At 38.1% G+C, this 14,139-nt stretch overlaps 1 protein-coding gene across 4 annotated transcripts in view; it reads right to left on the bottom strand.

Annotated features, from left to right (window-relative positions):
- Positions 1 to 2,540: 2,540 nt before the first annotated feature.
- Positions 2,541 to 14,139, bottom strand: part of PPP3CC (protein phosphatase 3 catalytic subunit gamma) — a 97,786-nt gene continuing 86,187 nt past the window's right edge. The window contains exons 11-15 of one of the 4 annotated variants that reach the window (XM_044912840.1): positions 11,577 to 11,603; positions 10,574 to 10,655; positions 9,849 to 9,946; positions 4,216 to 4,245; positions 2,541 to 3,074 (exon numbers count right to left, since the gene is read on the bottom strand). In XM_044912840.1, coding sequence (XP_044768775.1) covers positions 2,848 to 3,074; positions 4,216 to 4,245; positions 9,849 to 9,946; positions 10,574 to 10,655; positions 11,577 to 11,603 — 464 coding nt within the window. In that variant the 3' untranslated portion in view covers positions 2,541 to 2,847. The remainder of the gene's footprint in view (positions 3,075 to 4,215; positions 4,246 to 9,848; positions 9,947 to 10,573; positions 10,656 to 11,576; positions 11,604 to 14,139) is intronic. The other 3 variants (XM_021699023.2, XM_021699024.2, XM_021699025.2) reach the window with 3 other exon arrangements.

The following is a 14,139-nucleotide window of genomic DNA, read 5'->3' as shown; positions in this document are numbered from 1 at the left end:
GAAAATATACATTGACGGTCTCACTTTCAGAAGCTAGTTGTATCACATGGAGACACATTTATACCCAACTTTTTAAATTGTTGAAGCACACACCCCAACTTTCTATAGAACATAAGAAATACCTCTACCTTTAGAATTCAACAGAATTTGAATTTCCAAACCTAACTTCCTTGTTGCTTTATCATAAACTCACTCTGATTTTCTTGAATCATGACTTCTTACCTCTCTGGCTAATCCCTCCACAGCTCACAGGGTACCTTTAAAATACATTCTTTTTTTTTTTTTTTGGAGTATAGTTGACATACATGTTACACTTCAGATGTACAACTTAGTGATTTGACAAGTTTATGTATCATGCTATGTTTATCACAAGTGTAGCTACCAATCTGTCCCCTTACATCCCTATTATGGTATCACTGACTGTATTTCTTACGCTATGCCTTTTATTCCCATGACTTATTCATTCATAACTGGAGGCCTGGATCTCCCTCTCGCCTTCACCCACTTTGCCCCTCCTCCCTCCACTCTGGCAACCCTCAGTTTGTTCTCTGTATTTATAGGTCTTTTGCCATGCCTCTGTCAAGGAAACTTGCTTTTCTTTTTTTTTTTTTTAAGATTTTTTATTTATTCATTTGAGACACAGAGATACAGAGAGAGACAGAGCATGAGCAGGGGCAGATGCAGAGGGAGAGGGAGAAGCAGGCTCCCCGCTGAGCCAGGAGCCTGACGCGGGGCTCGAACCCAGGACCCTGAGATCATGACCTGAGCCGAAGGCAGATGCTTAACGACTGAGCCACCCAGGCACCCCGGAAACTTGCTTTCCTATACAACTTGTTTTTGAGAAGATAATGAAGACATTCCTAAATAATAATCCTTTTTACTAGAACAGTATTTTTTGCTTGTAAGGATTTTCAATAACTATTTCACTACGTGCCTGATGACTGAAGCCCTTAAGAGTGGTTTCTACCTGCGGATTATGTATGTACAACAGCCTCAGCTAGGGGAAAGGGAGAAAGAGATGGAGATTCCCATCCATCAAATCTGTCATGTGGACTGACCTTCATATTAGGTGAGATTTCCAAAACAGTGGTCCTTTCTAGAGTGGGACTGGGGGAGGGAGGAGTGTGAGGCTATCCAGATGAAGAATTCCTTCTTTTCTTTGAGTGTAAAAAAATGATGATCGATAAAGATAACTACTCAAGACTTTGTTTCCCTCCTTTCATATGTTTTATTCATAACCCAGTAAGAGGTCTTTTATCTCCTTCCCCCATATCCTTCCTATCATTTTTTATTGATAGAGCAATCCATGCCATCAGATTCCAAGCCCCAAAATGCTTTGATCTCTGTCATAAATTGGGAACTGTTAGCAAAAGGTATAGGAAAACAGAAATAGATGGGCTAAATCCTCATTCTTCTAGTGAAATTATGTGGGGTCTTCTGTTTTTTTGAAAAAGGTTTCTGGTGTCCTTAAAGCTTACAACATAAACCACTACTGTCAGAGATACTTGCTTCAATGCTGGACTCCTCCATCCCAAATGATATTAAGAATTCTGTAATTAAGCACTTTGGTGTAGTATTGCCCAGACGTGCTGCAAAGTTGACCAATGAGTATTACCAATGAGTATTATGACATGGCACCTGTCACCAGACTAAACCAAAAACGGGAGCCCAAGGATCACTGAAATTTCTTTCCCTCACTGGTTGTTACTTGAAAAACTAAGAGAAGACTATTCAAACACTGTATCTGAACACTTGTTTTTGTATTCCAAAATATGCTGACGGAGACTGACATACAGTTCAACCTAATGAGTGTTTAAAGATGGAGAAACACCCCAGTAATTGATACAGAAAAAGGAAATTCTCATCATCCAATGCCCTTTAGCAAGACTTCCAATTCATAAGGGGATCATTCTACCCTAGTCAGTTTCCATCACCCCAGTTGTTTTTTAAAACATTGACACAGAGAAACAGAAGGACAATGGGGAGAACAGACACAACAGCTGATGCAATCTCACAGGACATAAATACCTCTTACTATCAAAAGTTCTACAGAGGGCATTTATAAAATATTTAGAAATGCAGCTTCCTTTGCAGTTGGGTAAATCATCTGGACTTCAAAAATGAAAGCAAAAGGATCCGGGAAGAGTTAAGAAATCTCCGAAGTTCTAAGGGAAGTTTAAACCAATCATGCCCATGGTTGGAAGAAGAAATTTTGAGTAATTCTAAGAAAATTCCTCACTGCTTTTTATTTTGTCTTATTAGAACATATTAAAAAGAACTGAGAGTTCAGAAGAAAGTAGGTTATATGGAAAACATTCTCTTGGCCCTCAAATCACTGGGTTTGGGTTATTCACTTAGAAGTTCTACTCTAATCAAGTTTTCCATAAGAAGAGAAGTTTTAGCCACTGAAATCTGAGCAATCTTCTTCAATGGCACCCTGTAGAAAGGGAAAAGAAAACCACCCTCTTATGTTTGAAAAACTATTATTAGTCTGAAATAAAAGATATCACCTTCCAAAAGAACAGGAGAAAACTCGGCTGGCTAGTTCAAGTCAGAAACCCAGGGTGGAGGTTTCCAAGGCCCTTTTATTAGGGGAAGGTCCCCTTTGTAGCACAAGACTTCACATATGTATCAGACAATCAGATCAGTTCCTAAAAATTAGGGGAAAAAAAAGGGAAAAACAAAACAGATGCACTTTTTATATATATTAAACATAAATTAAAAACAATTTATAAAATGGTCACCTTTCTTACAGCATAAATGCAGACTGAATTATGAATGCACCTCCAGGTTTAAGTTGTTAAAGTTGTTTTTGTTTTGTTTTCCAATAATAAATAAAATTTGTTCTTAAGTTTTGGATCCACCTGTGCCACAGCAGGGCTCTGCGTCATTACTGGCTCTTCTCCCCCTGTCGCTCCTGTGCACAGCGTTGGGTTGTGCAGGGGCCACCAATTTCACTGGCCCATCGGGGTACTGGCTGTCTTTTCGGGGTGGCATCCGTTCGTTAATTCGGTCCAGACCTCGGGCTTCTTCAAAACTCCGGATCCTGTGCTGAAGCGAAAACCCTCTGATGGCTACAGGAAAACAGGAAAGGGAGGAGTTCGATTAGACAGCAAAGCAACAAGCTTAAAGTTTTTTAGCATACAGCAACCTCCTAGAGAAAACCATAGAAGGTTGGAGCACATGTCTGGTGAAGGTTAACGGGCAATATTTGACTTGAATCAGCCTCATCTGAAGCTACTGCTTCCTTAAGGCCCATAGGGCAGTTGAAACTATGAAAGTGATTTTCACAGAAGCTCAATACAATTAATCATGACATAAGTATACCAGACAAATGACTAACAAGTTCGTTCTGAACTTCAGTACATTTGAGAAAGGGTTTCTTATGGGCCTGAAACATGCTTAATGTAAGACAAAAGGCAATACTAGAATAATAGAGCAAGTTAAACAGAGTAGTTAACTTTAGCACAAACACCATATTGACCACAAAAAAAGTAATAAAAGAGCTAATCTTTTTTGTTTAGAAGGACAGCTTTTTCTCTTGCACAACCAGGAGCTGAATGTAAGTTAAAAGCCATCTAAAAAATAGCTTCTGGATATCTTCCTTCTAATGGAACTTTTGTATCACCAAGGAAAGGCATTCCCATTTTGAATCACCTTACTTAACAAAACAATTAAATTAATAACACAAGTTTATCAATTCCAATGATTTTCATCGTCAGATTCATAGATGATCTGTTACTTGAAATTTGTTTTCATAGAAACAGAGATAATTTAGCTTGACTGCCTTAGGGCAACCTCAGAAATGAATCAAACTAAATCCTAGTCTACTTTTACCTCTGCTCTTGATATCCTTTAGAATCATTAGATAAAGAGGCTGACCTGTTTGGGTCTCTAGTAATCACACATAAGTCACTTCTATATGGAAGGGCTCCAAAATTAAACCATCTGATCCCTCATGACCAGTTGCTTAAGCTTCAACCATTGCATTAAAACTGACAGAGCCCAGAGAGGACTTTTGCTGTGGAGAGGGTCATTTAAATTAACACAAATACAGGACACAAAGAAAACACTTTGTGAGCATGCCTAGAAATATTTATTCCTTTTCTCACTGCTACAGTTCTGGTGATGCAATAATAGAAGATTTCAAATGTTGACACTTTAAAACTAGTAGACAGACACATGATCACATCTATCATAGGAATATGGCCATACCTTCCCGGGCCTCTACCGCTTCTACTGTGGCTGTAAGAGGCAGGAGCAGTGGCATGCAAAAATGAAGACAGAACAAGAGTGAGTAAACCAACAGCATTGCTGCCAGCACAGACAACCCAGGCTCCCACCTCAGCCTATTCCCATCCATAATAAAAGTCAACTAGTTAGAGAAGCCAGGATTACTGAGAAACACTAAACTGGGGGGAGATGTGAGGTGGGGAGAGTTTCTAATACTTTTAACATTTCGGGTGGCATGGGAACCTTTTTAGCTAATAGCATCTGTAGCTAATAGCATCTGTAGCTAAGACAATGGGTCAGTCAAGCTGACTATAAGAAACCAAGAGTTATATTGCTTTCCTAGTTTTTAAATAGCCAGCTGCTAATTTACTCTTTGACATTCACGTATCAAAATAATTTGAGTCAAATAATTTAACATCACAACTGTTCTTTAGTTTCTAACAGCTCAGATGGTATTAAATGAGCTGTTGCTGGGTCCTACACAAAACAGTTACTTAAAACTAATTCTTACTGCTCTTAAGCAATTTTTGTGGGGTCCAACTGTCCTTTTTAATTACTTAATAAAAAAAAGAATGACCTTTGAATAACAGACTAGCATTTGGAAGGAGAGAAACATGGGTTTTAAGTGAGTGGTTATTTCTTGTCCAGGGGTGGAGTACTAAACTGGCAAAGACATAAAACTACTCAATACCAGATACAAATTCCTGTACCATCTGGGATTAGAGATCTAGTAGAAGCTGCCATTTCCAACCCATACAGCTTCCATTCACTGTGCAGAGAGCAGGCCAGTTACTAAGAGGGCCTTCTCCTTCAGTGATGGAAAAGGAAGTAATTTAAAAATTAGTGCCAACAGGTAAACTTCCTTGCATCATCTTTTTAAAGTAGTAAAAACCCTAATACATGAAAAGGTTACAAGTGTAGCAAGACAGATCTTATTAGAAGAACCCTCTCAGTTCCTCTAGTACTGATTTTTTACAAGAAGTCAGGGAAAAATAATGAACAGGACAGTTTACTGTTCTTGAGGTTCTGTGTATCAATAAGAGAGGAGAAACTGGAAGAACTGACAGTTAACGTCCTATCACAGTGTGAAAAATGGAACCTTGGAATCAACTTATCAAGTGCTTAAATTTGTCAACCATCTGTAGGCCTGTGGTAAGGCAATGTCACACCCTCTCTAATCGCCTCAAATAGAACAAATAAACGTTCACAAGAAAACGATAGTGCCTTCAAACAGTACATCACTGCTGCTGTTACAAAGTTGAAGAACAAAGCATAGCCTGAAATTGTATACAGGTTGTTGGTCTAATTAGAGTTTAAACTCTATGTGGTAAAATGTGTGCAAGTATTACACTGTTTTGGGTCCTTCTAGAATTGCTTTTTGCACCGGGTATTAAGATACCAGCCTGCATTAAGGGGCATTATCTGTAAGAAACAGTCATAAAAAAACTGAGAAACTGGTTTATTTATTTATATTTAATTTATGTTTGTATATATTTTTATTATATTTCTTTACTGAAATATAATTCACATACCATAAAATTCACTTGTTTAAAGTGTTCAATTCAATGATTTAATATAGAGTTGTACAACCATCACCACAATCTATGGTTAGAACATTTTCATCACCACCAAAAGAAAGCTATTTACCTCCCTCATCCTTTTCCCTTAATCCTAAAGCCAACCAATGCCTGGTCTGGACATTTCATATAAATAGAATCGCTGAGTTTCTGATTTTAGTGACTGACTTCTTTCACTTAGCATGTTTTTTGTTTTTAAGATTTTATTTATTTATTTGACAGAGAGAGAGACAGCAAAAGAGGGAACACAAGCAGGGGGAGTGGGAGAGGGAGAAGCAGGCTTCCCGCTGAGCAGGGAGCCTGATGCAGGGCTCGATCCCAGGACCCTGGGATCACGACCTGAGCCAAAGGCAGACGCCTAACCACTGAGCCACCCAGGCGCCCCTCACTTAGCATGTTTTTAAGGTTTAGTCACATTGAAGCATGTACCAGTACTTCATTCCTTTTTATGACTGAATAGTATGCTACCGTGTGAAGAGCCACCTCATCAGGTGATGGACGTCTGAGCCATTTCCACTTCTTGGCTCTAATGAAAAATGCTGCTGTGGATATCTGTGTACAAGTCTTTGTGTGGATACGTTCTCATTTTTCTGGGGTGTATAGCTACAAGTGGAACAGCTGGTCATAAGGTCAACTGCACATTTAATCATCTAAGGAACTGCCAGATTGGTTTCCAAAGTACTGCACCATTTCACATTTCCACCAGCAGGGTATGAGGGTCCCAATTTCTCCACATTCTCACCAATACTTGCTACTATCTGTGTGATCACAGCCATCCTAGTGGGTGGTATCTCATTGTGGTTTGGGTCTGTATTTCCTTAATGTCTAATGATGTTGAGCAAATTTTCCCATGCTGATTGGCCACTTGTATGTCTTTGGAAAAATGTCTATTCAACTTTTTTACCCACTTTTTAATTGGGTTGTCTTTTTATTATTCAATTATAAGAGTTCTTTCTATTTTCTAGATACCAGTTCCTTATGCAATGTATGATTTGTAAATATTTCCACCCATCCCATGGGTTGGGTTGTCTTTTCACTTTCTTGATGATGGTTCCATTTGCAGCACAATGTTAATTTTGATGTAGTCCAATTTATAACTGATTTGTTTTTTATTTTATGGTCTTTGTGAATCTCGTTCGGTTCTTGGCACTCCTCTTTATTTCGGTACTAGGAAGCTTGGGAGTAAAATTTGTGGCTGTCTATTGGCTTTTTGTTTGTTTGTTTTCCTTTGTGCTCCAAATTCCAAGCATATTTATTTTACTTCAATGTGTTATACGTATACTGTAACTTACTCAAATCCCTCTTGGAACAAGGTAAGACAAATGAATATATGATATAAGGCCATATGGGATATTGTTGGTTGAAAGTTCTCCAAGTAAAGTTAAAGGAACAATAAAAGGTCTTTTTTAGCTAATGCTCCAGTTTGCCAATGAACCTGTAGAACTGAGACTCTGATGGGAAAATGACAAATAAACTTAGTTTCTGTCAATCAATAAGAGACATAAGAAGCTCTAAAAAGCTAGCTCCAACTTAGTTTTGTTCTTACGCATTCCTGAAGATGTCTATCAATTTCAAAAGCATCGATAAAAAATCCTATTTGATTAAAACACTCATATTCCAATTAGGAATGAAGAGAAACTATATACTTGGGACTGAGAACAAAAGGCAGACCAAAGACTATAAACAAACAAACAAATCTCCAAATAGCACATCCATACAATTCTCCTTGTTATTCATCCCAGATCTGCTCTTTCAAGGTCCAGATTGAAAGAACAACTTTGTGGATCAGCAAGTTTCCAAAACTTTTCAAGTAAGGATGTAGAAGACTTTCCCTTTTTCTTCACCCATGGTGTTTCCTACTAATTGCAACCTGCCTCATCAGAAGTGCTCTCAGAGTGGCTTACATGACTAATTACCAAACAAAGTAATGGAGGGAAGTATTTTGCTTACAAGAAACTGTACATTTATTTGAGAGAAAAATATTCAACCTGAAATAGTTTACTGATCCTTTCCATGAAACTAAAGAAATTAAGAAAATTAGTTATGTACTTCCAAGGAGAAAATGTTCATTCCTCCTTCCAAATAGTTAAACTCTAATATTCCAGTATTTAATTTGAAAGAGAAGGAGGAATTCAATCCTACATAAAGAAAGGGGGGGAAAAAAGGCTTATTCCTATTAATGACTATCAGTGGACTTACCACAAAAAGCAAAGGTTTCCTATAAGTAACAGGATGACAAGAAAAAAGAAAAACTTAACTAGAAACAATTTAATAAACAAGGGGGCAAAAAAACAGTGAAACTCTAGTTTAAGTTGTTAATGCTTCAGCTGCAGTTTTTGTGCCTAGAATTAGTCATTTTGCTTGACCAGATCTACGTCTATTCTGACAAACATCAATCTTTTCATTCCAGGGTTCCATAAAGCCCTCTCCTTACAAGCTGGCGTCCACGCGTGTTTTAGAACTGACACTCTGACTGGATAGGTGACTGTGGCACTGGAGTAGGATATGGCTCGCAGGCAGAGACAAACACCCTCTCTGAGAAATTCTAACACCCCAATATAAAACAGGCATAAGTGGGATGCCTGGGTGGCTCAGTCAGTTAAGTGTCCAACTCTTGATTTCAGCTTGGGTCATGATCTCAGGGTTGTGAAATTGAGCCCCTTGTGGGCTCTGCACTCAGCAGGGAGTCTGCTTGAGATTCTCTCTCTCCCTCGCCCCCCACTCGAGCGCTCTCTTTCTAAAATAAATAAATCTTAAAAAAAAAAAACATACATAAGTGAGACATATCATGTGCACAAATCTAAAGTGCACAGCTCTATACATTTTTATGTATGAATACACTTGTGTAACTACTACCCAGATAGTGATATAGAACATCGCCACTACTCCAGAAGTCCCCTCTGCTCCTTCTGTGTCAATATTCTCCCACCAGAGGAAGTGCCATTCTGACTTCTATTACTGTTTGGCTAGTTTGCCTATTCTTGAACATCCTATAAATCAGATAGTCTGTGCCCTTTTGTGCCTAGTTTTTTAGTTTACCATAGTACTTGTGAGATTCAACCATGTTTTTGCATGTGTTCATAGTGTTATTTTTTCACTGCTGTGTATATTCCATTGTAGAAACAGAACACATTTATCTACTCTACCATTGAAGAACATTTGGGTTTTTTCCTGTTTGGGGCTATTATGAATAAAGCTATGGTAAACATTGTTATGCAAATCCTTTGGTGGACATATGCATTTATTTCTCTTTGATATACCAGGGCTGGGATTTCTGGGTTATGGGGTAGGATATATGTTTTGTTTAACTGCCCAAGAGTTTTCCAAAGTGGTTGAACCAATTTACATGCCCACCAGCAATGTATCTAGTTCTATTCTCCATAAATTCACCAACACTTGGTATTGTTAGACTTTTTAATTTTAGCCATTCTGGTGAATAAGTAGTGGTATTTCACTGTGGTTTTAATGTCTGTTTCCCAGATGAGTAACTATATTAAGCATCTTTTCATATGCTCACTGGCCATTTTGATACCCTCTTTTGTGAAGTGCCTATTAAAATATATTGACCACTAAAAAGTGGTTGTGTTTTTCTTATTGAGTTTATAATTCTTTATAGATTCTGAATTTAAGCCCTTTGTCTGACATATGTATTGCAAAAAATCTTCTCTCAGTTAATGGCTTGGCTTTTCCCTTTCCTAAACATGTATTTTCAGAAATTCTTAGTTTTAATGAAATTTAATTAATTGATTTTTTTTCTTTTAAGATTAGTACTTTTTATGTCCTATCTAAGGACTCTATCTACTCTAATACTCTCCATACTTTTTTGGGTAAGTTTTATTTTTTCTTTTACATTTAAGTTATAATTAATTTTGAATTAATTTTTGTATATAGAGAGAAGAGTTAAGATTCACTTTCCCCCACATGGATATCCAATTGCTCTAGTATCATTTATTGAAAAAAGCCCTAATTTTAAATTTTATGTTGACTGCTGGGTAATGGGAGCACACCTTCCATGAAAGGAGTATTTCTCATACTCACCTGTCTCAATAGTCTGCTTTCCTCCTGAGAGGACACCTAGAGGGAGTGTCCCTGTTGGAGTCAGGCCCTTGAGAGTCAGCACACTCTCACTCTCTTCCCTGCAAAGGAGGGTGAAAGCCCTGCATTAATGCCAGGGTGTCTACTGCTTGGCAGTTCAAAGGCACTAGATGGGAAGTTAAGAAAAGATGCACAGAAATGGAGGAAAGGTTCTCCTTCTTCCTACCCCTTCCCTGACCCAACAAAAGAGATGTTTTCTGAAAGTGTTCCAATTTTAAACCACCAGCAGATTCTTGTTTTTCAATTAGAGTTACTTAATAGCCAGGTACTGTTCTAATGCTTCCATTATATCACCCCATTTAATCCTCCTAATAACTGTGTAAGGCAGGTGTTGTTATTATCATGCTTTTACAGACAAGGAAACTGAGGCTCAAAATCATACAGCTAAGAAGAAGTCGAGCCAGAATGTGAACACAGGCAATCTGGCTCCAGAATCCACACTAAATCACTCCATTCACTACATCTAAGCTTGTACCAAATGAATGTTTGCCAAAACATTTCTAGTCACTTTAACATATAGGTCAGATTCAATGTGCACTCAGCTCTGACTCTGAAGACCTATCCAATCATACAAACTCCAATTCTAAAAAAAAACTGTTCTGAAATCAACTTCCAATTTTCTGTCAAAATGCTTTGATCCCACACTGCAATGACAGATTTATCCTTACCGCAGAATTGAAAAGACCCGTGCCATCTTCCCAATGGCTCTGATTTTATTCTTGATGATCTCCTTTCGAACTGTAGTGCCTCCTTCAGGAATACAAAGAATCAGTGAGTTAAAAGAATGTGTTAACTGGTTAGTTGTTAAAAATGCAGGATGAAGTATCTTTCTAAGTTAAAGAAATTGTTATTTTAAAAAAAGAAATCAAGGTCTAAGTTTGTTTAGACAAAGAAAAATCACAGGAAGTTCTAAGGAGCAAGAGAAAAAACAACCCAGAAGAGGGGAAAAGCAAGATGAAAAAGATGGAGGGGGTCACAACAAAGACAGACTGGACAGACCTACAAGAGGTGGGAACTTATTTGTGGTTCTGAAATACAGAGCACAGTGAAGAATGAAACATACATGTGTTAACAAAGACAGTCGCTACAGCAAAGATCTCTTCTGAGAATGCTGTGGGCCACCTCAGAATGCGGGGTTTGGCCTGCCAAATGGCAAGTGACGATTCACCCAGTTGTCTTCTGTGGGCAAACACAACATAGAGCTAGCTCTCCTCAACTTAGTGAGGGCTGCTTTCATTCTATTATCCTCACTTACTCACAAACCGGTGAGTTATTTCCTACCATCGACAACTGTGCAATATAAATTATGATGGTGGGGAAGGTCTTTATAAAACAACACCAAAAATGTTACCACAACATTGTATGGCCTTTTCTCATCTAAGATTCAGGGAACAGCTCACACATGAGAAGCCAAGGTCCAGGCATGCACCAGGTGACCGCACTCAAAAGTCAGAAAGAGAAACATGGCCTCTCCTTCCTCACCCCTCCAGTTCTCAATATCCTGCAGAATTATACAGCAGGTGCAAAGAAAACATTTACACTAAAACAGAAAGGGAGGATGGAGAGCCTGTCTGAATCACTCAACTACAACTAAAAAGGTCTAATAAAATTAATAGGCTGTAATGGGACAGACAGCAAGTATTAAGCTCTTAGCACATTTTAGTCAGATACCTTTCCGATAGCTTGAAATGTAGTGATCTTCAGGGAGAAGAGACACCAAGAAACAAGGAGATGAAGATAGAATTATGGGAAGAGAAATTTAGGTTGACATGGAAGAGAGAAAAAAATCAAAGTGAAATGCAATGAGAGAAGCAGGCTACTACTATCTTTTATCAGCTCAGAAGAGACATCCTTGGTAGCATGATAGAGTATTAAATCACAGATTTCTTGTCAGCAGTTTTTCCTTTTCTTAGAAGTTTATAGTTTTACATTAATTCACATCTATTGTCATCCAAAACACCCTATCCCCACAAGTTATGCAAATAAAATTGGACAAAGAAAAAGATATTATTTGGGGAACAAATGATGCTGAAAACAGGGAACAAAAACAAAGGGCAAAATGAACAGCCTACAAATCTCTTAATAAAGCCATGTGTTTTTTTTTACTTTTTTATTCTTATGTTAATCCCCATACATTACATCATTAGTTTTAGATGAAGTGTTCCATGATTCATTGTTTGTGCATAACACCCAGTGCTCCATGCAGAACGTGCCCTCTTTAATACCCAACACCAGTAAAGCCATATGTTTTTGTTTAATGGAGTCACTACCTTCCTGTGTCTTTTGGAGATATTATAGTCTTTCCCCTTTTCAGTTTTATATTTTCTTCAGAATCTCAAGTTCATTCACATTGCTTTCTGCTGTTTGTGTTGTTGATTCTCTTCGTGACTTTCCTGAGGTGGCTGGTAATCCTTGGTGTCTGCTTGTGATTGAGAATGGGGGCCTAAAAGGCTCTCCAAGTTGCCGGGTGGACCGCTGACTGGCAGCTTTACAGGTAGTGATGGGGTGGGGGAGCTTTGTGAGGGAGTTCTCTATATCAGTATTGAGGATGCACATGGCCACTCAATTCACCTGTTTCGGGCAAGGTATTGATGCCCTCGGTTGTATTCTTAACCCAGAAATTTTTAGTTTACACCTTTTTTGGAGATTAGCCTCCAGACCTGGAGAAGAGGCAGTTGCCCAGTGGCAAACTAGGACAGTAACTGCTTTTCAAACAGCTTCCACCTAGTCTTATTTTAGCTCAGTGACCATCTCCCTCCTTCCCCCAACCCACAGTCCCCAATTCTAGAAACTGCTACTACCAATTCCTTTGCTTTTTGAGAATTCTGTGCTGGAACTCAGCATTCACCACTACTTTAGGTTTCTTGAATCAGCCAAGTGAGGAACATTAATTCGTTTTCCAGTTTCTAAAAGTTCCTGTAAAAATCTCCACATTTTTGGGGCGCTTGGGTGGCTCAGTTGGTTAAGCGACTGCCTTTGGCTCAGGTCATGATCCTGGAGTCCCGGGATCGAGTCCCGCATCGGGCTCCCTGCTCGGCAGGGAGTCTGCTTCTCCCTCTGACCCTCCTCCCTCTCATGCTCTCTGTATCTCATTCTCTCTGTCTCAAATAAATAAATAAAATCTTTAAAAAAAAAAAAAATCTCCACATTTTTGTAGGTTTGTAACTTTTAAACTTTTTTATTGTTAAGTATGAGAAACATAAAGAAAAGTACACAATACAAATGTATAATGTGTCTCTGTTCCCAAAGAAAATCACTCTCTTGACCTTTATTGAAATCCTTTCTTGCTGTTCTTTATAGTTTTATCATGTAAGCATGTGTGGATCCACAAGCACTATGGTTTTCATTGTGTTTGAACTTTAGGTAATTGGAACAATCAAATATGTATTTTTGTATCTGGTTTCTTTTGCTCAACATAATGTTTGTAAGACTGATTTGTATTTTGCCTGTTGTAGTTCACTGTCATTATTGTATACAATTCCACTATGAACACATATGCCATAGTTTATCCTTTTTACTGTCAGTGGTCATTTGGTCTGATTCCAATTTTTGGCTATTGTGAATCTGACTGCTATGACTATTCCTATGCATTTTTCTTTGCTGCTATTTCTGTGAAGTATATTACTAGAATTAGAATGCTCAACTATTATGTAGATGTTCAACTCTGGACAACAGTTTGGCATTATCTACTAAAGTGGACGTAATAATTTATACCTCAGTGTATGAGCATTCCTGTTGCTACACATCCAGGCCAGTTCTTGGTGTTCTCGTTAATTCATCTTTAATTTTAGCCGATCTGGTGGGCATATAGAATGATCCACTGTGGTTTTAATTTGCATTTCCACAATTACTAATGTGAATGAATATCCTGTCATATCTTTACAGGCCATTTTGATATTCTCTTTTGTGAAGTGCTTGTTCAAGTCTCATCTAACTGACCTGCAGTTCTTTATATATTCTGCAAGTGAGCCCTTTGTGAGCAAATACACTCTCCCACTCTGTTCCTTGTCTTTTCACACTCTTAATAGGGTCTTTTGATAAATACAAGTTCTTATTTTAACATAGTCCAACTTATTAATAGTTTCCTCTATGGTAAGTGCTTTTTGTGTCCTGGCTAAGAAATTGTTCTCTACCCCAAGGTCATGAAAATATTTTATGTTATAAATTCTAGAAGCTTTTACTGTTTTACCTTTCGTATTTGAATATATTAATCCATCTGGAAATTATTTTGGGG

This window comes from Neomonachus schauinslandi, chromosome 2 (genome assembly GCF_002201575.2).
Source record: "Neomonachus schauinslandi chromosome 2, ASM220157v2, whole genome shotgun sequence".
Taxonomy (NCBI): Eukaryota; Metazoa; Chordata; class Mammalia; order Carnivora; family Phocidae; genus Neomonachus; species Neomonachus schauinslandi.
The sequence above is the reverse complement of the archived record's forward strand: the minus strand, read 5'-3'. Positions and strand labels throughout refer to the sequence as shown.